The sequence below is a fragment of the Pecten maximus genome, chromosome 13 (assembly GCF_902652985.1).
Source record: "Pecten maximus chromosome 13, xPecMax1.1, whole genome shotgun sequence".
Classification (NCBI taxonomy): domain Eukaryota; kingdom Metazoa; phylum Mollusca; class Bivalvia; order Pectinida; family Pectinidae; genus Pecten; species Pecten maximus.
Window position 1 is genome coordinate 27,918,058 of NC_047027.1, and position 26,225 is coordinate 27,944,282.

General features: G+C 34.3%; 1 protein-coding gene across 1 annotated transcript; it reads left to right on the forward strand.

The window, feature by feature from the left end:
• Positions 1-11,974: 11,974 nt before the first annotated feature.
• Positions 11,975-19,738, forward strand: LOC117340946 (peroxidasin homolog). Its single transcript, XM_033902739.1, has 12 exons — positions 11,975-12,232; positions 12,865-13,128; positions 13,724-14,050; positions 14,839-15,138; positions 15,446-15,550; positions 15,702-15,723; positions 16,868-16,923; positions 17,163-17,190; positions 17,308-17,384; positions 18,064-18,100; positions 18,229-18,296; positions 18,652-19,738. The coding sequence occupies exons 1-12, from the start codon at positions 11,986-11,988 to the stop codon at positions 18,696-18,698; spliced, it is 1,578 nt and encodes a 525-aa protein (XP_033758630.1). The 5' UTR covers positions 11,975-11,985; the 3' UTR covers positions 18,699-19,738.
• The last annotated feature ends 6,487 nt before the right edge of the window (positions 19,739-26,225 follow it).

The following is a 26,225-nucleotide window of genomic DNA, read 5'->3' on the forward strand; positions in this document are numbered from 1 at the left end:
GACATACCAAACTGTATTTTATATGTCCAGTGTAAGGTAATGGTTCTGTTACGTTTTATATATAATGAGTGTTATTTAAACGGTTATTTGATGTGATGTTAATAAACTGTTGTGAGGTTGAATTCCGTTTTATCGTTATTCCTTTTGCAAGCAAGACGTAGATCTATATGAATGTCATATGTACATAATTATCGTGAATTGACTTAGTAAAAGAAACTTTATCGTGACTGTAAATTGGCAAAACTACGCCAAACTACGAGTGACAAAACGATATACATGTACACGTACTGACCAGTCTCTACACTAAACTGATGAGTGGCAGAGCGGAGTTATAATGATTATATAATGTTGACAAATATTGACCAAACTTTTCACCAAAAATGACAACTCGGTTAATTCGAACACTCGGATAACTCGAAGTTTTCTCGTGGTCCCGTCGACTTCGAGTTAACGAAGTTCCACTGGTATGTTTTCAAAATCTCAGAACGTTTACTCAGTGGAAAAACGCAATGTATTATGGTAGAAAACTCGTTAAATCCATTTTGTATTGCATTTACACCAGTATAAGATTCTTTTTATGACATATCTCATATCTCATATCTATTTATGAGAAAATCAGCGAAAACACTCAAATTTTTAACCTAATAAGCCTCGCTTGCTTCGACTTGAACAAGAAGTTTTCTACACGAAAACAATCATATGACGTCATCACAACGTCATTTACTTATTTATTTACAACTTCACACAGGTGTTATCACACACGTCGAACGAGTCGTACGATATACATGACATGGTCACATGATCGGTCAGAAAATGCCAGTTTTGTGCAATGATGATATTTTTGTTGTGATTGTTCTGAACATGATATAAAAATAACACTAATATAACTTTGTTAAGTTTATCGAAAGTTAATTATTGACATATTATTGACTGTTTGTAGAATAAATAAGTGGGAGGCGTCAGTTTAGGAAGGACACTTGTGGGTATTGGTATGCGTGTTTGTGTGTCTTTTGTTTACAAACTGAGACACAAAACACAATAGCTTTATGGTATGCAAGTCTTTGTCAACACTAGAATAACTATTTATAGATATATAAGGCCACATCGACCAGGAAGTTAACACACAGAATGTACGTATACAGTTAATACGTCTAATATTTACCTTCAGAAACGACATGCCATCATCTCACGGTGGAATCCAACTTCATTCGTTAATATTTCTGCATGTAGCACTAATAATCCTATCATCGTCAGGTACGTATATATTGTTTCGTACTTGTCTGTAAACTGTCGTATCTTATTTCAGACGAATGGTAACTTCATGATATAACTACATATGTACATTGTAATCATTCTAACCCCGTAAATGAACATTTATAGGTCAATTTATCTACTTCCTGTGGTTACGGGTCTGTCTGTCTTCTTCATAATTGTACAAATATAAAATATTTACTCAGAATTCTTTATGTGATTAGCTTATCTCTCTGTTTTTTACCTGTGTATACATTTACGTTAGTTCATACCCGTATTGACACACTTATGGTCCCTAACAGGCCTTACACGATACAGAAAATGTGTTAAGAAGCCGGCGTTCTTTTAACCTAAATAAATATATTTCGAGAAAAAGAAAACGAATCAACATCCTTTACTTTCCCAGGAAATGGAAAGTCTCAACGACATATATCATGCACATGTATAAGTAATAACGTCAGTCAACATACCATTGGATGTACATGTGACGTCCATTATCTTGTGTGCGTTTCTGTAGGTGAGTTTTACATGGTATTAGGTTATATTAGCATGGTGGAGATTCGAATTAACCAGTCCATCACACGATGGAACATTGAAACGTGATGATGTATCGATGTGGGAAATACTTTGGATCATTAGGACATTTTGAAGCTAAACGATATCTTTATGTATTCTACTAAAAACCGAAAGCGAAAATATACGATGGTTTAAAGGTGCGATTATTTAACTAGCTATAAAATACACATACTAATGAAACTTATAACAATAAAGCGGTCATGTGGCACAGTGATAAAATTATTACATTTCACCTACAGAAGAGGGGTTCGATTTCCTGATCGCACGTGAACCCGCCTGACCACGTGAATTTTCTCCGGGTACTTTACTTTAGCCCATAGCATGACAACTCACGCACGTTTATCCGGCTCATCAAGCCTGATGATATAACATATATATATATATATCAGGTATGCCCACAGTTAGCACTATCGGAATTTATTTCTTCCGCAATCAATTGCAACACTGAAAACAAATCACAATATCCGATTTGCTTGGTTTATTTGTGGTATTCTTAAAACTCTCTCTCTAATTACTCGAACTCCTATGGAGCGCCCAACATTGTATCGAAATCATACTCCTATGATTTAAAACGAACGATTTCAATCCATCTGTGATAATACGTTCAGATGCTGTAACCCTGACATGGTCATCTGAGTACGCTGTCCCTGGGACTGAGTTTATACTGACGTGTGATGTACCGGAGGAGGCCACTCTTGTCCAGTTTTACCGCCGTCCTGACGTCACTACTACAGAAGGTAGTATACAAGTAGGTGGTGACCAATGTTACAACACCAAAGCCACCCCCGCCGTCCCCTGTACACCGGATGTCTGTTCCTGTGTAACGTCTGGAGGCCTTGGTACAGTGTTCCGGTGGATCATACAGCCACAGACGGGAGACCATGGATCTGTGTGGTACTGTACACGTAGCCTACCTAACCCAAGTCTGAAGAGTGCTGATTATACACTAAACGTGGCAGGTGGGTATCAAATTACATTAAACGGGGATGTTATGTTTCATATTGTGTTAGTAAAAGTATATAGCTGTAGATACAGTATAGAGTAGTTGATAAGTAAATACAGTATATTTAAGCATTGAACTGTTACCAAATGGTAGTATACAGTCGATATGAATACAATTAGGGTGACATGAAATATTTATCTGTCACCCAAATTGTATTCATATCGACTGTATACTACCATTTGGTAACAGTTCAATGCTTATATTTACATTCATAAAGATTTTTTATTTACTATAGGTTATGACGCGTTTAAATTTGCCGCTTACCCTATCACTGACGTCATCAAGTTCAAATACCGAAACAGCCGAAATTCCCAGAAGGAGTAAGATAGTCCCTGGTCACGTTATTAATAGTAAGCACATAATATCGTTTTTGTACAAATCTGGCTTTAATTTTTATTTCTTATACGTTTGTAGGTATCGTCAAATTGTTTACAATTGCATAAATTCGAATTGTTTAAAATCGAAACCGTTTTTTCTGCGCAATGCTATACAGTCAACACTTAGAAGCGATGCGGCGTTGAACGGGTATTTCACAGGACAGACTCGATTCCTCGGAAACACTTATGTTTCTATCGACTTGATTTACATTATTTTCAGAGGAATATCATCTCTTAAATTCAAAATAAATGTCGTCTTGACAGTAGGTGAAAACGATTCCAAGGATATTTCGTTCGAAACAGATTCTAGTGTAACCGGTCAACTCAGTGTCGCTAACTTAGCAGACGATTTTCAACTTCAAAGGGGCTCGATTTCGTAAGGTAGGCCTTTGACATCAGTGAATAACCACAAAATTAAAATCCAGTAGGCCTACACATACACATGTCGATACTCTCGATATTTATACCAGTTTTTGTTTTAAATACTTTACTTTTATTGTTGTCGTGTCTTGCATTTCTGAAAATTCGGAACGAGCCCCTGTGAGTGTGACGACATTGACAATTTGACCATATTTTGTATAAATCAAGAATAACACTAAAAGTAATTTCATGTTGACTACTTTTTTAATTATAAAATAATACTCTCATAACTTGTGACGTTGCTTTATTTTTCGTTGTGGCTTCTGTAAATAAATGCTAGTATTCCAAAGCTCTCTAGACCGAAAGTAGCTGGCGGCCATTGTTTAACCTACAACACCTGAAGCTGTATTCCTACACTGACCGAATCACTGGAAATTGTAGTATACACTCTCATGAATACAATTTGGTTTACTAACGACATATAGGCAAATGCAACACAGAATGTAAATATAGTAGTATATAGAGTATATAGTAGTAGATACAGTATATAGTACATACAGTATATAGTAGTGTGATGGGAATCAGATTTGTGTAGGTTTAGTAAGCTTTATACTAGCGAAATTGGGGAGAGCCACGGCTTTTGTTTACGTATGCTAATTTGGCGCTAATTGTAAGTGTGTGCAGGCAACGCCCCTTTTCGGACGTGGTCCATTGGTTGGGAATGCCTGCACGTGCATAGGGGAGTTGGGAATATAAAAAGCCGCGAGCGTTCAGAATTCGGTTACTCTGTTTCGGACTTGCGAACAAAAAGGTAGGGGTAAAATTAAGAGTCCCGGTTGATCCGGCCATTTATAATAGGATTATCTTATTTTTCGGGATGGAGTATAGTCTTTAATAAAGTATAATTATATCTAGAGTCCAGTATAAATACTGTGCAATTGTGCAAATCTGATTACCAGACAAACCTAGTGTTAATAAATATCTCCGTTAGAATTAGCGAACCTTATACAACTCTTCTGGTCATCTATACTCGCAAACCACTATACGATCATCTAGAAGCTTAAGTCGGGGTATATATATATATATGCAGCTATAGTCGGGATATGCCGTCCCGAGCTCCCGTTACAGTAGTAGATAGAGTATATAGTAGATACAGTATATAGCAGATACAGTATATAGTAGGTAGGTTGATAAATAGAGTATAATAGTAGATACGATTATAAACTAAGTCAGTCTATATGTAGAACCATAATATAGTACATTAATCGGATCAGTAATATAGGATACAGATATGTAAGGTTACAGTAATAGAGTAGATATAGTATCAGTATATAGAATTAGTATTATAGTAGTACAGTATAAGTATGATACAGTTAAGTTAGATACAGTATATGTAGTAGGACTAAGTATATAGTAGTGATCCATATACGATATAGATAGTATGATACATTAGTATAGTAGAAACGTATATAGTAGTAGAACAGTATATAGTAGTACAGTATAAGTAGTAGATACGTATATATAGTAGATACTAATATGATACATATAGTAGATACAGTATATAGTAAGTACAGTTATAGTAGTAGATACAGTATTATAGTAGATACAGTAATATAGTAGATACAGTATATATAGTAGATACAGTATATAGTAGTAGATTACAGTTATAGTAGTAGATACAGTATTATTAGTATAGATGTACAGTATTAGTATGATACAGTATATAGTAGATACAGTATATAGTAGTAGATACAGTATATAGTAGATACAGTATAGTAGTTAGTATGTTACAGTAAATAAGTAGTAGTACAGTATTATATATACAGTATATAGTAGAGATAATGTTAGTAGTAGATACAGTATATAGTAAGTAGATACAGTATATAATAGTAGTACAGTTATATAGTGTAGATACAGTATAATAGTAGTACGTTAGATAGATACTATAGTATTATATAGTAGTAGATACAGTATATAGTTAGAAAGTTACGTGATATATAGTATTAGTAATACAGTATATAGTAGTAGATACAGTATATGAGTAGATACAGTATATAGTAGATACAGTATATAAGTAGTAGTACAGTATATAGTAGTATCATATATAGTATAGATACAGTATAGAGTAGATACAGTATATAGTAGATACAGTATATAGTAGTAGATACAGTATAAAGTAGTATATACAGTATATAGTATTAGATACAATATATAGTAGTAGAAACAGTATATAGTAGTACATACAGTATATAGTAGTAGATACAGTATACAGTAGTAAATACAGTATATAGTAGTAGATACACTATATAGTAGTAGTTACAGTATATAGTAGTAGGTACAGTATATAGTTGAAACAGTATATAGTAGTAACTACAGTATATAGTTGATACAGTATATAGTAGATACAGTATATAGTAGTAGGTACAGTATATAGTTGATACAGTATATAGTAGATACAGTATATAGTAGTAGGTACATTATATAGTTGATACAGTATATAGTAGGTACAGTTTATAGTAGTAGATACAGTATATAGTAGATACAATATATAGTAGTAGATACAGTATATAGTAGTAGGTACAGTATATAGTTGATACAGTATATAGTAGTAGATACAGTGTATGGTAGTAGATACAGTATATAGTAGTAGGTACAGTATATATTCGTAGGTACAGTATATAGTCGTAGGTACAGTATATAGACGTAGATACAGTATATAGTAGTAGATACAGTATACAGTAGATACGGTATATAGTATTAGATACAGTATATAGTAGTAGGTACAGTATATAGTAGATACAGTATATAGTAGTAGGTACAGTATATAGTAGTAGGTACAGTATATAGTATTAGATACAGTATATAGTAGTAGGTACAGTATATAGTAGATACAGTATATAGTAGAAGGTACAGTATATAGTATTAGATACAGTATATAGTAGTAGGTACAGTATATAGTAGATACAGTATATAGTAGTAAGTACAGTATATAGTAGATACAGTATATAGTAGATACAGTATATAGTCGTAGATACAGTATATAGTAGTAGATACAGTATATAGTAGTAGATACAGTATATAGTAGTAGATACAGTATATAGTAGATACAGTATATAGTAGTAGATACAGTATATAGTAGTAGATACAGTATATAGTAGTAGATACAGTATATAATCGTAGATACAGTATATAATCGTAGATACAGTATATAGTAGATACAGTATATAGTAGATACAGTATATAGTCGTAGGTACAGTATATAGACGTAGGTACAGTATATAGTATTAGATACAGTATATAGTAGTAGGTACAGTATATAGTAGATACAGTATATAGTAGTAGATACAGTATATAGTAGATACAGTATCTAGAAGATACAGTATATAGTAGTAGATACAGTATATAATCGTAGATACAGTATATAGTAGTAGATACAGTATATAGTAGTAGATACAGTATATAGTAGTAGATACAGTATATAGTAGTGATATAGTGTATAGTATTATATACAATATATAGTAGTAGATACAGTATATAGTAGATACAGTATATAGTAGTAGATACAGTATATAGTAGATACAGTATATAGTAGATACAATATATAGTAGTAGATACAGTATATAGTAGATACTGTATATAGTAGATACAGTATATAGTATTAACATGTAGAGTAGAAAACATTGCTATATATATATATAAACTGATACATAATCATTTCATACCTCTAGAATTCCTGGCAAAACGGCTCAGTTTATATGTCCACGACTGTGATATAATCGACAGACATAAATTAGTCATACAAACTCGTATATGCCGAAAGAAATCCAAGTAAATCCTTTCGACACCCCTCGGCTATCGTCTGCACACGGACATACATGCACTTCAATCTCTCAACGCTGTGCAATTTTTTACACCTAAATGTTAAGCAATCAAGTAACATGTTCTCTGTTAAAAGACATAGAAAAAAATGCTCATATTTTTTCTCTATCTCTCTCTCTTTTCCTCCAATACGAAATGTAATTCGGATGACTTCTATTTCTCATTTTAATCGTCATATTAACCGTTCTCATTACATATAATTATATACCAATTTTATTTCCTTTGTTTTTTAAACACATTTTTTACAAATGTCTATGCTCATTATTTACGAAACGCTTATAAATATCTACAATATTTAATGTTTTAGACATTTAAAATATTTAACATTTAAAACGTCTTAAGTATTGATATATGATATAAATGGAATTGGCTAAACAGATTGTTAAATGGCATATGAGCCAAACGTAGATAATAGATACAAAATGTTGGGAGCCTGAAGTTGGTTCCGAGTTCCGAGTTCCGTTTATCTTAACGGAACTCGGAACTCGGAACTCGGAACCAGCTTCAAGCGCCCCCAAAATGTTAGCTTGTAATATAGAGGGTCGCTTGAAAATTACCCTTTACAGACGGCCCCGGTACCTCCATAGCTCTGTCCCCGCCAGACACTACTTACACCAGGACAGAGGGTGACACGTTACCGGACATCACCTGTACAGCGGACTGTAGACCTGGCTGTACCTTTGTCTGGACACGACCGGACAACACCAACTTTACTGTTTCACCTGTGTTGTCACTGGGACAACTGGACAGATCAGAACACGGGACGTACAGATGTACTGCTAGGAATGTTGCTGGGAAATCAACTATAAACATCAATGTTAATGTACAGTGTAAGTAACTGGGAATGTTGTCGGGGAGTCGACTATAACAAGTGTTACTGTACAGTGTATGTACAATACAGATATGTGAAAATCAAATATCTTAGCTTCTAAATCTTCTTTGCCGTCCTTGCTTAAAAACTTATTTAACTTCAATCGAATCAAGGACATGTTCTTGATTAAGGGATTTTGCTCCAAATGATTTGATTTGATTTGAAATCCGTTTGATGTTACATAGTTTTTGTATCTAAATCTCGACATTTTTGTTACAACGCCTTGCCGACTTACACAAACTAAACTTATAAGAAGAGTAGACTTACTAGTGGAGTGACACCTAAAGGAGTGTCACATAAAGAATGAAGTGTAGTGAGGGGCGATAACTCTATTTGAGCATGAAAGACAGATAAATACAAATAAATTCCCTTCCTTTAGCATTAATACCTTCACTTGCACCGATTTTCCTCACTTCCACTGAATTTCCTCATTTGCACTTAATTGACACACGCGACATTTATCTAAGTTTAAAAATTCATACTGGCCTGAGGAAATTGAAAGTTATGGGGGTTACCAGTGCAATAATTCTCACACATTCTAGTTTTTTGGAATATCACACTTTAATTGATTATGAGACATCAATTCGCATCTATCCAAGCATAAGTTCAGGGTCTCTGGTGTGTTGTTCAATGAGGTAGTCACCTCTTATACAAATATATACCTCCGATACAGTAATATATTACTGGTACCTCCTATATAATAATTATTCTCAAAATTCTACAGTTTTCTAGAATATGACACTTTAATTGATTATGAGACATCAATATTGGCATCTATCCAAGCATAAGTTCAGGGCCTTTTGTCTGTTGTCAGGGTTCTAGTGTGTTGTTCAATGAGGTAGTCACCAACTACTACAAGGAGACCAAGTCTCAAAATGATCTTTCATGACTGAACCATATGTGTGGTGATAAAACCAGCAGACAAACCAAACTAAGTTCAGCTCAGGAACAAATGCACTTGCAGTATGCTAAGTTTTAAAAATGTCATGCATCATTTGAGGTAAAAATCATCCAGATCAATAAGGGTAAAGTGGTCTTGCCCAAAGACACAACTACAACAGCACATACCGGCCTGATTGTCAGCTTCCCTTTTCTTCTGCAGGATAACTGTTCAAACTTTTATAGTATACTTTTTCTATAAATATAATATTAACAAACTTGGTGTATTTGGTTTAACGTCCTATTAACAGTCAAGGTCATTTAAGGACGTCCCAGGTTTAGAGGTGGAGGAAAGCGGGAGTACCGGGAGAAACACTACCAGCCTACAGTCAGTACCAATTAACTTCCCCACATAGGTTTCGAACTAGCAACCCAGAGGTGGAGGGCTAGTGATAAAATGTTGCGACACCTTAACCACTCGGCCAACTCGGCCCCTCAATAATAAATAATTAATAAACGTTCTTACAGCGGCAATAATACCAAAGAAGTGAAAATTATGGAAAATGTGTTTCTTAATCTATAAATGCCTTGAAATTGAGAGAATAGTTATACAAAATGAAATGAAAACCATATTTTATGCAAAGTCTCAAAAACATTTTAATGAATTTTTTTTAAAAGTAGAACATAGAGGGTCATTACTTGCGGTCTAAGGCCTCGTTTACAGTAACTGTTTAAAACTTTTTAATTCTTATTTGTCACAGTTGCAATTGTAAAAGATGTGAAAATTAAAGAAAATGGTGTTATCCCAATATCAAAAAAGTTTTATATTAAGAGAATAGTTCTAAAATGTGAAATTAAAACCACATTCCATGTAAAGTTTCAAAATTCTGAATTTGTTTCTTCAGTACAAAATAGAGGGAAATTAACTGCGGTCTTTGGCCAACTATTTAGAACATCTTTAAGCTTCCTAATGTAAATATTTGATTACATGTATAGTGGTGTTGGCCTAAAAAAGAAAAAAATACACTTTTTACATGTACCCTAGTCCCTGTGTTACTGTATTTTACCTGTGTGAAGATGGTATTATGAAGAAGACTATTTTGTAGAATTGTTATCATAAAATCATAGTCATTTTTTGAATATATCGAATAATTTTCTATAATATACCTTTAGATAAGTAAACATTAAATTCAAAAGATAAAAAAAAAACTACATGGTTCCCCAACATTGAATTTAACTTTGTGCGACACAATAAATACATGATAGTTCAAAAAACTTAAGTATAAATTGGTCAGAATTGGTTTCTTGCACATTGTTTTCTTTGGTATATGTAAGTGAAAGGTTGAAATATGTTGGTATGGTATTAAAGCAAAGATATTTCAAAATTTACCAATTGCTACCTGTGGGCAGATGACATTTTGAAGAATAACTATCTTACAAAATAGTGTTAACAAAATATTGGTAATTATTTAATAACTGATTACAAATTTAAGATAAAACAAAAATACAACATGGTTCCACACCCTAAATTGGTTAATTAACTATATGTAATGTGATATAACAGTTGACATAATTTTAGTAAAATTTTGTGTGAACAGGTTTCTCGCACATGGTTTCTTTGTCACATGTAAGCAAAGGGTTGAAATATGTTGAATATGTCAATTATGGAAGTGATGATAAAGCAACTTATAGATACTTGAAAATTTACTAATTCATGAAATTTCAAAGTCAACTATTTTGTAAAATTGTTATAGCTAAAACCTGGTAACTCTTTGATTTTGTCAAATAATTTCCCATCTTATACTTTTTTTGTAATAAGTTGAAATTAACTTAATTTCAAAAGATAAAAGATGCATGACATCTTTCTATACACCAAAAACAACTGAATTTTACTTAATGTGACATAATAATTGACAATATTTTAGCTTCAAATTGTCAGAACAGCTTTTTTGCATGTTGTTTTCTTTGGTGCATAAAAGTGAAAGGTTTAAATATATTTGGAAATTTATTTCATTATGTATTAATGCAAAAGATGTTATAATTTGTCACTGTCCTAAGAACCATCTCAATAAAGGACAGGTCAGAGACTTCAAAATTTAAAGCATTAGGTCTACTATAGATATTTCATTAAAAATTTGAAAAAAAATTCTATTACTGAAAAAGAATTGTTCAGTATACTGCTAGGGTGTACTGTAAGTATATGTATAGTAGTTTCTTGAAAGTTCGTGTCATTGTAAGCTGATATGTATGAGATATGATTCTCGAAACGTCGTGGCTCCTCAACATAAACAAATATCAGCTGATCAAGACATCAAAGCATCAACTAACGACACAGTAATTTCATTAAACAAACAAACAATAAAGAAATTAAATAATTACATATTTAAACGTCGCCTGTCTCTAAAACGTTAATGAACACGTAGCTTTTACACTAGGCCTGCTGCCAGTACTGGAACGGAAGCCTACGACTAAGTACGAGTTTAGTTTTGTTATCGAACGCTGGTCTGGGTCGATGATGAATCCTGATCCTGGAAAGCAACTAATATGGTCATACAGCGAAAGAAATTATGATCTAATGATGTTTTTTTTTTTACTGTGGTTTGTGTTTTTGTTGTTCAGAACGCTAGTTCAGAAAAAGAAAACTGAAATAATCTATGGCCTATGCACATCATGTTTATGTTATATAGATTTATGTTGACTTTAACTATTTCTATTTAATGTTAAACCAGGTACCTAACACCGCATCTTAATTTTAACATTGGTACACGGTAGATGGTCCCGGTACCTCCATGTCTTTGTCACCACCGGACACTATCTACACCAGGACAGAGGGTGACACGTTACCGGACATCACCTGTACAGCGGACTGTAGACCTGGCTGTACCTTTGTCTGGACACGACCGGACAACACCAACTTTACTGTCTCACCTGTGTTGTCACTGGGACAACTGGACAGATCAGAGCACGGGACTTACAGGTGTACTGCTAGGAATGTTGGCGGGGAGTCCATTTCAACAATTATTGTTACATTACAGTGTAAGTAAGATGTCCTATTATATTGAACATAAGGAAATTGTTGCATAGTCGTTACCTATCTAAAATGTTGATACTATTGTCTTAGTAACATATCATAGTGGCACGTCAATATAAACAAAACACTGATTGTTTATATGTGTATCAGGAAATGATTAGTCTCACATGGATATGATGAATAATGAGTATCATCTGTCTATTATAAACATGGTGTGAGTATAAGTATTATGACGGAAACATGTGAATTGACAACAAATGTAGAATACAGTAAATCGATAACATTGATTTAATTCAAAATGATAACAGTTTCACTTTAATGAATCATCAAATACATATCATGCCAATACTACTATCGCATTCTAAAGCCGAGCATTTATCACGCTATCTCTACATGTAGTAGTGTATGTGAACGTATACATATGTACCATGCTACCACTTCAATTAAATTGCAATTGAAAACATGTATTTGTTTTATTGCAGCAATTGAAAATAATAAGTTGACCGTACCAAAGTGATATCACATTTGTCAAATTGTTGTAAGTAATAAATAAAATCGAGCAAACGATCAACAAATAACTGCAAAAAAACATATTTTTTTAATCAAATATTAATGCTAAAACTATGTATCTATACAGATGGTCCTGGTTCTTCGCTAATTTTATCACCACAGGAGACCAAATATACCAGGATAAAGGGTGACACGTTACCGGACATCACCTGCACAGCGGACTGTAGACCTGGCTGTACCTTTGTCTGGACACGACCGGACAACACCAACTTTACTGTCTCACCTGTGTTGTCACTGGGACAACTGGACATATCAGAACACGGGACGTACAGGTGTACTGCTAGCAATGCTGCCGGGGAGTCGACTAAAGTGATCAGTGTTATTGTGAAATGTTAGTTTTCAGACTGTAGTTGAAATATCCGATAAGTAAAATAAGGAGAGATTGGCCCTTAGTTATTGAAACCTTTATATAGTTATATAGTAGCAACTACCAGTAGTGGTTCCGTATCATCTCTTTTTTTTCAATTTAGATGACAGACGAAAAACTAAATATCATGGTATCATTAGTCAAGTGGAATGCTGATCAAACAAATACCAGTTCATATCATGTTCTGTCTTCAATATTCATTTTGTTATTCGACGTGTAAAACTTGTGATTAAAACAGTAAATTCAAGAAAACGGTTAAGGTGTTATCAGTCATTTAAGACATTTTCGAACATTTAAAACGAAATTCGTCACATTTCGTTTTCATCATTATCATAAGAATAGGGATCTAATACCAAATAATGTAGATAACACATTAAGGAGTGCTATCGCATAATACAAATATGAACATTGGTATGTTTATTGAGTTTACAATACTATGAAGACTTCGCAAAAAGTTACCCTGTGTGTTATTTCATGATTCAGGTATTATTTTATCGGTACATTCCATTAGTTGATGCAGTTACCATATTTGACCAATCATACATTATTTGCTTTTTAGATGAACCACATCCGTATCAAATGCTCGACCAAAACCAGACGTTTTATATATCCCAGTCAGACACCATTATTTTGTCTTCTACATTCATCTCCAACCCGGCGCCATCTTTCATCTGGACCTTCCAACCCTACAAATCTTTTGATGCAACTGATCTTAGAAACGGAACGGATGGCGTTATTATACAAAATACGTTTGAGGGGAGGAATTTAACTGCTATTTCAGTTTTGACTCGGACCAGTATACAAGAGAGCTGGTTTGGATTATATAACGTCACAGCAACAAACAACCAAGGCAGTGCCATGCTTAGCTTCACAGTTCGTGAAAAACGTAAGTATTTTACTCCTAACGGCTATAAAGTTCTACGGAAAACATATCCGGTTTCTCAATATTAATGAAAAGTCAGGGAAATATCAAGTGAAATCGATATCAATAGCTGAATATGTTAATGACTTCTATCTGAATAACAGTTCTATAATATAATGCTTCGAAGGTTCATATCGTGACTTGTTATGTTCACTTATTTTATTGATCTTTTCGATAGTTGACGAAAAACGCAAAGCAAATCTCAAAATTACAAACCGGTATTATACGGTAGTTTAGTCTGTTTAACCTGTTTACATAATGTTAAGAACATGTTTTAAGTATGCTTATCTCGGAGCGTTTACCCGCCTTCTATTGACATTAAGCATTTTATACAGTAAAATGAATTATTTTGTTTATCTTTTGTACAATGTTTTAGCGGAATGTATTTGTAACGTCGTTTCCTAATTTGGAAAGCAAAAGTCTGCAGGAAAACGATGTGTTTAAGGAGAGATATCGCATGATATGTAACAAGTTCTTCAAAATCTATTTTTTAAATACGACATGTGTTGATGTCTCATAACGCAGTATGTTCTTGTTAGTATGCTATAGTTTAGATACGGGATTCAAAAGTATATTTTTTCCTGATTTGAAGTTATTACGTTAGATGATTCGACATCATCTTAATAGAATAATGTATGGCGTAAACAATTTTATACAGATAATATTCATTTCATATTCATGTAACTTAATGCAAATGACATGGGTAATATGGTAACATGTATATCACCTCTTCATTCTGTTCGATATTACAGTGAACCCAGGAATCCCAAACAGTCTGTTAATTGGCTGTACTAAGGCCAGTTCTGCTGAGGTATCGTGGAGCGACGGAGGCGACTCTCAGTATTACCATGTTATTTTCAGCACAGATAGGTTTCTTCTCTCACAAGAGGTTTATCCAGTGTCGATTACAAAACACACAGACGGAAGTGACGTGTATAGTCAAAATATAGACAATCTGGATGGAGGCCATGTTTATTTCTTTAAGGTTGTAGCGTACAATAAGTACGGAAACACAACATCGGCAGATGCTGTCGGCTGTACTGTTCATGAGCGTAAGTATTTGGCAGATACCACAGCAGATTCTCCATTTTATAGTACTTTCTAAACACTAAAACAAATGTGTAACTATATCACATATTGTACACGTCACAGTTTTCTTAGTACGTTTTTGTATATTGTATCAAATAGATCACTGACTGAACAAAGTATATTTCGATAATTTCATTTCTTAGCTTCTAAGTGTTTTTAACGGGGACGAAAACTTCGTGCGCGTATCGTCCTGAGTTGCTCTTGAGATAACCTGAAAGAGGAGTGAATGCATGTTGATCGAAAGAAAATATAATCTTTTGTTTGATACAGCATGTTCTAGTGGAACTGACAGTATGTATGTCACTGGAGTTGTACTGACGGTCACTAGCGTACTCACGCTTTTGTTCACAGTTGGAATCGAGATTTATTTCAGACGTAAGTATTCATGAAGTGAACTGCATCGTCGTTTCAACTACCTGTAACTTATCTACACAGAACTAATGTAATACAATAGTTACAAAACAGTCGTTAAAATAATGGAATATTAAGATGTATGAAACAGTTTACTGAATATCTTATTTTTCAGGAAATGGAAGACTATGTCATAGGTAAGCAGATGCAATTGATATAGATTTAGACGAGTATTCTGTATTTCAATTTTGATGTTTGATTTTTTTTCCATCTTATCACATAATTATAAAAAGAAATAATACCCCCCATGAACAATTTTTGCCCAAATATTTAGAGCATCCCTTTTAACCGTACATATTACGTTTTCAGTGCTGACGAAACAGAAGTAAAATGGATAACTACTCATTGGTCATATCACTTCTTTTTAATCCATCAAATGCATAAATAGTAATACCGTTTCCCCATCAACTCCTCAATCATCTGTACAAATTAGTTCGTTATCGAATTTTAGAGATCAGCATGTTTATTCGGGACCTCATCTTCCAATTCACCTACCTATATACAAGTCTGCTTACTTTGATTCATGAAGGAAACATTAACATTAAAAAATATATATTCTACCACGTTTGCTATTTTCTAATAATACACGCTCGTGCCAATAATACACGCTCGTGCCAATAATACACGCTTATGAGTCACGGCTGTTACCATTTTATATATCTAATATTCACATATTTAAGATAAGATAACTATAGCCGAATGGGCTAATGGGTTAGTCTTCTTTAATTTTTTATAAACGACGCGAGTTCAAATCCTACGGAGGCCCAACTTTTTTTAATTTTTTTTTATTTTTATCCTTTTTTTATTTTTTCAAAATCAATGCCATATGATAGATGCTCTTGATCGTAGTACTGTAGTGCCTGTAAATAAATGTTTAGTTCACAAACAAATAATGCAATACCCAAGCAATCAATTACAAGGTTTTCTCGGGGTTTCTTTGCTTTTCTTTGTTTTTCTATTAGAAAGAGGTCGATCTCAGAACTAAACAGTACATGGTAGAATAGAAATAATCAACTTTGACTCGGATATTTTGTAATTTTGATTAATAACTCAGGCCTGCGGCCTTCGTTATTAATTTAATTGCAAAATATCCTCGTCCTCGTTGTATATCCTGCAACAATACACAAATCATTGTTAATTATTTCTTAAATAATCAGGCTGGTCGTCGGTTATATGTTTTCCTAACTGCTTCCTTATGCATAACATCATGCTTCAAAAAACAGCCAGGCGAGTGCCTGATGAGATAAGATACACATTATTTTGTCTACCTTTTTGTTGCAGAACACGTCAGCTTCCAAAACAGAAGGAATATCAGGATGTACAACTTTCAGATCGAGGTAATATTCTGATAATGAATACATTACGTAGTATGTTTATATCATCATCATATAATGTATTCGCATTTTAACAAAATGCTTCTGTTCATTGTTTGTAACAGTTAATATTTTTTAGTCTTAATTGTTAAGCAGATGTTGCCAAACGTTTTTTTTTCTCTACGCTATTTATTTTTATTTTTTTTTAATTTTAAGCGGAAAGTTATTTTTGTGTTAAACGTATATTACCTATTATATTACAGGAGGCAGATCCCAAAGCGAAAATGAAAGGTAAGACTACAATCGAAGGACATGTCAACTTTCAACTAAATGTTTTGTATATATTTCGAATACGTGTATCGCGGTGACATCTGCATTCTATATTTATTCTATTTATATACAATACAGGTCTCCATATCAAGAACTTGATACCAATGAGGTTGCCAAGGCGTCCGTGTATTCTGAAATCGGAGGACACCATAATGGTGAGGCATAGTGTAACATAGGTGAAGAATCACACGCATTCGGTTTTTAATGCATGTTATATATATATGAGACAAAGAAGTAATTCTAATACTTTTCGGAATTTTCGATCCGCCCCTTCACCAAGACACAAAGAACACGAACACAATCACATGATATGTCAACAGTACTAAAAATCCAATAATATACAACAAAAGTAATATATATAGTAGTTGAAAAAGCACCCTTAGGCTTTCGTGGGCGTACGGCAAATGCTGAATGACATGTAGAGAACCAATGTTCTATGATTGACCACTATGTAAACATAAACCGTTTTCTGTCCTTGAAGATGCAGAATCTTAACAGACGTTTCGCCCCAAATATGAGTTGAGCTGCTTTTTAAGATTCAAATTTGGTCGCCTTCCGTCGTCAGATATTTCAGGGGTTGCAACTCTGTAATCATAGTTTTCACATTATATAGCTGCTACCAAGGTTTGTTTTTGTCCGGTAAACATTCCCATTATTCTGATTTCACCCCATTGCAGTGTTCGATTGCCATTCTTTTACGTTATATATATACGAAGAGGATTTGTACTATTTTGTGTGTATTTTTATGTATCTATAAATTTTGCATTTAAATGTACTAACCACTTCATTATTATTCATTAAACGAATTAACGGATTTTTTATTTGTACTTTCAGTTAACCCAATTGTTCCTGACAATGAAGGAGATGGTGGGTAGGTAGATTATCAATGCTTTTGATTAGCTGTGATTTGTACGATATCTTATATCATTCTTTTTAAACATTGATGTTGCGGATAAACCACGTAACCATAAATTAACAACTATTTCCATGTAATAACAGAAAGTACAAGTCGTTGGAGGGACGTTCGAATCCAAACGTTTACGAAGAACTTAATACTACAACGTCTGGTACGTGATTTGATTTCTTTTAGGAAGATTACGAGAAGGATAAGAAACCTTTCTTTTAAATGCCCCTTTTTAACTGTATAAAAGAATAATGCCATGCTAATTGAACAACGATGAAATCGATCAATAAAATTATCTGTATTTACAAATTATCATCGATAATGCAGGACCGTACTGCTAATATATAATTTCTTTTTATGTGTTATACATATCTGTATACTATATATATATATATGATGATGTGCATTTTTTGAAATATAGATAGGTTATGCTTTCTTACTATCTTAAGCGCATCTATCTTTGCATGTTCATATATATTTAGTAAAGCGTCACTCATATTGAGTTCTTTCTTTGTCAGGTAACAGAGGGACATATATCAATACTACCATCGCGTGTAGAAATTAGTGTTTATACAACATCATGGAACTCAATGAGGCGATGTTTTATCAAGGTCTGCTTGGAGACAGGATATCAAGGGAGACATTGTCCAGTTGTTATATTTGTGAAATGAAACCTTGACTGTTTTACTTTCATTGTCGTTTTCAAATGCATAAACACATACCTAGCATCAATCCATATATAGAGTAAATATATAAATCACCAATCAGTATCATAAACGTGACACGAGATACCCTGTCAAGTTCTCCTCGCACAGTAAAATGTTAACATATAACTTATTAACTAAATTGATTATAAATTCATCGTTTATCTCTCTTAACGATTAAAGCACCATCGGTGTATGATCGATTTTGTAAATATATTCGGTAATTTCCCTTATAAAAAGCTAGCCAGTTAACCGCTGTCATCTCTATTTTAGCCTGTTTTTTTAATATCTAGTTGATTTAGAATGTGTTTTTCTGCATAGTAGAAATTCGGCTAAAGTGTTTTGAGCCGATCTGAAAGCATAATAATGCCATTGCTGTTTCGAACATTTGTGTGCAAGTGATTTGATATTTCCTTATAGCATTCTTGACATACGTATTGGCCGCCTTAATTGTTTTGTGTGATACAAAATACAATTAGTTAGCGATGCCTGAGTGATGTATCTCGGGTAAGAAATACAACCTACGCAGTATTCATTTAACTACATGGACATATTTTAAACCAGTAATTTTTCCTACGTATCTCATTTTTTAAGCACAACACTACATTTATTCCTATAATATAACATTATTTGAATTTTGTAAATGCAAAATCTTATATTTCTAAATTCATTGTTTTTCTGTTTTGTTTTATTTGTTTTTAATGAGATTTTATTAAACTAATTCCGAACAAGGTAATATAACTTAAAATGCATATCACCATATCCGACCACTGGGATGAAAATGCATATCACCATATCCGACCGATGGGATTAAAATGCATATCACCATATCCGACCACTGGAATGAAAATGCATATCACCATATCCGACCGGTGGAATGAAAATGCAGTCATAGAGATTAGCTGTTGGTTTTCATTTGTTGAACTTTTTTCAATTAAAGAAAATATAGTTAATGTGATTGTCCGTCTTATTTATGTTTTATCAAAATTGTATTCAACGTTATTTGAAGAAAGCACCAAATGATAATGAAACGACGTAATATGCGAGGGAACAGTTTACAGCTGCATCAGTCAACAGTCAAAACTGTTTTCACGAGGTGTTGGTACTGACCATATGAACTGTTTCTCCTAGGCCGAAGGCCGAAGGAAACAGTTCACCTGGTCAAAAAAAGAAAAATAGTCTGAAATCCAAAATTTAATAACTCACAGAACCCTTGATGATATTCCTGGTATTAGCTGAGTCTCTGTTCTCTATGAGATTTAAAAGCTCGTCATCGTTTATGTCTTCAAACCTAGAAGTCATGTTTACAGTCGACCGATGTTTACAAACCTGTCGACGACAAGTAGTGTAGTCACTGTCATCTGTACGCTTGTAATTGGGCACGTTCAATTGGGCAGCGCGTGATCGGGCAACAGTTCATGGGTAGCCTTCGTGGTAAATCATGTGACCGGGGAACAGTTCATGGGTAGCATGTTTTATAGGAAAACAGTCAAATTTGGTTAATATATATTTATATAGTGAGTCAGATATCAACTATAATTGTTGTTAATTTTTTTTTGAAGACTGGAGTAATTGAATATTACTTTCTTTCTGTTTAACAAAACATCCGTGTGAACAAATAACGTGCAAAGTAAACAGAAAATCAGTTTACATTAGTTGCTGTAAATTTATTTGGTATACATATTAAATTGTTATCACCAACATTTGGTTTTTTATTATAATTTTGAATCAAGCATTTAGTGTTTAGAAATGTTTATGATAAATAAAATGATATAAAATGATATATGGTAAAACATCATGTTGGTGAAACATGGTTGAAGCCTTTTGTGTAATGAAGCCTTTTGTGTGACGAAGCCTTGTGTTTGTTATTGGGTCCCCAAACTGATATGGCATGTGATATGGATTTTACCATGTGACATTCTATATATATGTATACATGTATATCTTGAAATACAAAAGTAAATAAATGGCCGTCATTCAAGCTGTTACTTCCTTGTATTACTCCAGTGGTATCACGCTCCTTTTTAGTATACATCACCCCGGCAATCTGTTTATTTGTTTTGCGAATGTACTAGTTTAAATGTTCACTCCCGGCAGTTTCTCGTTGATTAAACCGCTGTACAGTGTTGTGGTATACTTTTTACTCGATATTTGTTTTTCTTTTCTTATGCCAAAACCTTTTAAAACTTTTCTTTTCTGTTATTTCCTTCTTTCTGTTCTATATCTGTTCTGTTCTCTTCGCTGTTTTCTTTCATGATAACCTTTCGTAGGGAAATTATTTTGTCTAGAAAGTTTCGATGATGAATAGAGGAAATGGAAATTTAAGAGTAATTCATTTGATATGTATGTCATATTTGAATCTTAATTCTTAACAAATAACATATGTTGTGATATTTGAATCACATCTCTATTCATCGCACCAAAATTCCGCCGTGACTTTGATCTGGAATAAACTCATGTATGTCAAATAACTTATGTTGTGATATTTGAATCACATCTCTATTCATCGCACCAAAATTCCACCGTGACTTTGATCTGGAATAATCTCATGTATGTCAAATTTGAATTTTAATTCTTAACAAATAACTTATGTTGTGATATTTGAATCACATCTCTATTCATCGCACCAACATTCCACCGTGACTATGATCTGGAATAATCTCCACAATAATTCACAATCACTACAACCTTTCATTTTGAATATAAACGTTAAAGGTGCTAGACCTTCGACAGATAGTATTTGATTATCAATTTAAAACACAAATAAACTCGCATGTATTTTTCTTCAGGAATAAAAGTTACACACTTGACATTTCTACCACCCTCGGAAAGTTGTATCTTCTTATTTACCTTTAAAATCTAAAATAAATAAATAATTGATTGCGTCCCGAAGAAATTCCATTTCGCTCCGCCTCCATATTGAATGAAATTATCTGATTGCGCATGCGCTGAAAACAGAAAGTAGGAACCACATGGCGAAGCGAGGAAGGCAACATGTGTTAGCTTAAAATCTCCAGAAAGAAGGAAGCATAAATTAGATTATGAAAAAAGATCGAAGAAAGGGAAGGATTTCAATCTGCACAGATCATTGGCATTATAAACGACATTGGAATCGGAACTCATGCGGAAATGACACAGTTGAGTGTTTATTGGAGAGGCAAGTGTGTAACGTACTCACATACGTAGTGTAACGTTCGGTCTGCTCTCATCTTTACTGAAAACTCTAAGCATATGCTGCGATTTAATCAATGGCTAGGATTTCTTTTGTGATATGTAGTGACTGCATATTCACTATTTATAGTTCACCAGCTTAAACTTCTTGATAAATCACACCTGTATGAATCAAGCGAAATGGGGCCGAATGGGTTAAGCTAAAAAAGCGTTTCGGTTCGTTGGCGACAACAGGCACAGAATCGTGATTTTTCGCAACGGATGATATTGAAAAGTTTATTTAGTTTTTATTTTCTAGTTTCATTAAAACCTCGCAATTAAACGTTGTAGTTAAGTTAAGCAACATGCAATATATATAGTTTTCCCCGCTGATAAATAAGTCCACCATATTTGTTTTCTTTTGTATGTAAATCTCTTCCCAGAATCCACTGCAATCAAGGTCAAGTGTATGCAAAAAAGTTTATAATGTTCAAAAGTTCGAATCTTTTTTGGCTTCATTCCGATAATTTTTGACGTTATATTATTATTTTTTTTATTTGTATGTCTTAAATAGGCATATATATATGGAATAAATGTCATTTATTGTCAAAATACTAACAATTTATTACACTCTGTCGGAGGTGAAGCATCTTTTAGAGAACGAAGCCCATACGATAAAGATTTATGAAATCATTGATTAATCATAGCTTTAGAATTGTTCTTCATAGATGATTACAACGTGTTGTACACCTTGACCATTGAGGGAAACTCATTCACGCTTAAGTTCTCATAAATAGCACCTCATTAAGAAATGGGTAAATCAATATATATATATATATATAAATCTTTTATGAACAGTCATGTATTTTCGCTTAATGAAGTGAATTGTTACTTTATATTATATGTTGATTACCGAATGAGGTTATTCAGATATGTTGTAAAAAGGAAGCATGATAAACGTTTAGTCTAACCACAGATATGAAGGATGGAAATACATTGTCGACGTGGCATTCAATTCAAACAGGCCTTTGTTCAACGTAACAAAACAAGTAAGATTTTATCAGAAATCATCTTACAGCGGGTAATAGTTCTGGCTACTGGTATTTCCGGGATATTATGTGATGTGGTTTTTTTTCTGATTGACAGCAGACCTACACTACGACACGGGGTATTCTATTTATAGTTGTATATAGTAGTATACCGACCAGGAAGTTTACATACAATATGTACGTGTACAGATATACGTCCAAAATGTACCTACAGAATCAACACGTATCTGCATCCAAAAGTGACATAAAAATCCACTGGATCATCTTACTACTATTGGCAGTCTCATCACCGTCAGGTACGTATAAAATGTACACTTACTCGTATCAACCCTGTCATTATATAAAAAAATGTAGCTTTTATTTTATAAATTTAGTGAGTGTATTTAAATCGAGCCGAGTGACGTCATTAGACTGTTTGTTGGTGTGGTTACGATACCCCTAATACAGTTTAGATATATAGATGGTGACGTGATCCTAAAATGTATCATAATATCTTAAAATATTGTTGTTTCACTATGCAAAAGATAATGCAATGTAATCATTGTCAATTGGCTGTTTACCTAGCCCCTGTATTATATACATACATTGTACAGTACCAAAGCTACCGGTGTGTCTCTCGGTCCGTCCGTCCGGTCGGCCTTTTGCCCGTCATTCGTCCGTCCCTCTCTCCATCAAATCCATTTCAATGAAACTATATGTTCGGTTGGTATATGCATGCATTTATACGATAATAGATGTGTAGTTTTTTCACTGATTTTTTTTTCAAAGATAACACCTTGTGATAGTAACAAATCCTAACAAAACGAACCGCTACATGGTGTAGTTGTATATATTACTAAATTCATATAAATGGGTGTTATATATTTTTGTATAAATTAAACAACTCATTTATGTCAGGTTATGATATGTTTTGTGATGCTGAGGATATTAACATTTTACGTCACGTGAAACCCTCACAAATCTCAATATATTATCGCCATTACATATTGAGGGTACGTAAATGAGTTGAAAGGTGTCGCTTTCTATCTACAATTACAGAACAGCAAACACTATCCTCACATTTCTCAGATAACACACATACGGCAGCGTATTAGGGCCAATATAAAAATATGGCTAGATAACCGAGCTCGTAGCATAGAGTGTGTACGAGTCACCTAGTGGGCTATTCTAATGTTATTCCTTACAGCCCATATGTTAACATGAATACAAGAGCTAAAAACAAAATACATAATTTGGAGAGAGGTATTTAAACCTCTATTATGGTATAAGATAACAAAACATGTACATCTATTTTTTTTTATTGTTGATGCAAATATATTTCATTGATTTGATGAACCCTGAAATTATCAAAATATAGCATTTTCCTGACTTAAACGTTAAATGTTAATCGTGATATATTAAAATCAAAATGTATATGAAACATTTCGAAGTAAACCGGAATATTATTTTGAATTCAGGGAAACCTTGCTGGTCGCGTATATAACGACTGACGTTAAGAATGCCACCATACATAGGATATTCGTAATGTTACCATTAAGCTATCGATAAGCTGAGAAACGGACCGGTCTGTGCTGTCGTAGTCGTGTCCCTTGGGAAGACACTTTTCCCTAACGGCTCTGTATGACATACGACGGGCCTTCCGTATGCTTTTCAAAGAGGTAGTCATCAACTACTGTACTACAAGGAGAGTTCGCCTGAAAATGACACTGACTGTTCATCGGACGATAAACTCAGCAAACAAACAAACAAACATATTGATAAACTGACCGCCACCAACAGTATAGCTGTAAATTCCTGGAATCAATGTATTAACTGTATCTAAGACTTCTCAATCAAACACTGAAGCCTCAACATCATATGAAGTTTTTATTTAGGTAAGACAAAGTTATGTTTCTCGTTTTGATATGATTATTTACACATATTCACCATTTCCGAGTTGTGTAATGTTTTACTGTCCATGTGAGTTGTACTAATATTTGGTATTTAAAAAAATAGGCTAATAGCATGATAATGAATGTTTCATGACTTTAGCACTCCAAAGTTTATAATTGTATAACTCATATCAAACCATAAGCCATGTATAACTAATGGTTATAAACAGTTAATATATTAGTTAAAAAATATAGGAAAGTTTGAAAAAGATGGGTATGCAGAAGCTCGAGTGATTATGGAGATAAACTGTTTATGATATATAATTATGTATTAAGTGCGTCTACGAGCGGACAATTATGAGCATGTTGTTCATACGCATGTCTTTCTGATTTTATCGAATTCCGACCATAACCAAATAAAACAGCAACTGGGCAAGAAGTAGCAGAGCAATGTCTAACAATGCCCTAGAACCGTAAGGCGAGAGCTATTACCCTAGGACCGTAAGGCGAGAGCCATTCCCCTAGAACCGTATGGCGCGAGTCACCGCCCTGGAATCGTAAGACGAGAGCCACCGCCATAGGACCGTAGGACGAGAGCCACCGTCCTAGGACCGCAAGACGAGAGCCACCGCCACAGGACTATAAGGCGATAGCCACCGCCCTATGACCGTAAGGCGATAGCCACCGCCACATGACTGTAGGACGAGAGCCACCGCCCTCAAATCGTAAAACGAGGGCCACCGCCCTATAATCGTAGGACGAGAGCCACCACACTAGAACCGTATGGCTGGAGCCACCGCCACATGACCGTAAGACGAGAGCCACCGCCATATAATCGTAAAGCGGGAGTCACTGCCCAAGAACAGTAAGGCGATAGCCACCACCCTAAGACCGTAATACGAGAGCCACCGCCCTATAATCGTAAGGCGAGAGCCACCGCACTACAATCGTAAGGTGAGAGCCACGCCCTAGAAACGTATGGCCAGAGCCACCGTCCTATGATCGTAAGGCGAGAGCCACTGCCCTGAAGCCGTAAGGCGAGAGCCACCGCCCTAGAACCGTAAGACGAGAGTCACCGCCCTATAATCGTAAGGCGGAGCCACCACCTTATAATCGTTAGGTGAGAGCCCAAGCCCTAGAAGTGTAAGGTGGGAGCCCCCGCCCTAAAACCGTAAGGCGAGAGCCACTGCCCTATAATCGTAAGGCGAGAGCCACCGCCCTAGAACCGTAAGACGACACTCACCGCCCTATAATCGAGGCGATAGCCTCCGCCCTATAATCGTAAGGCGAGAACCATCGCCCTAAAATCGTAAGGCGA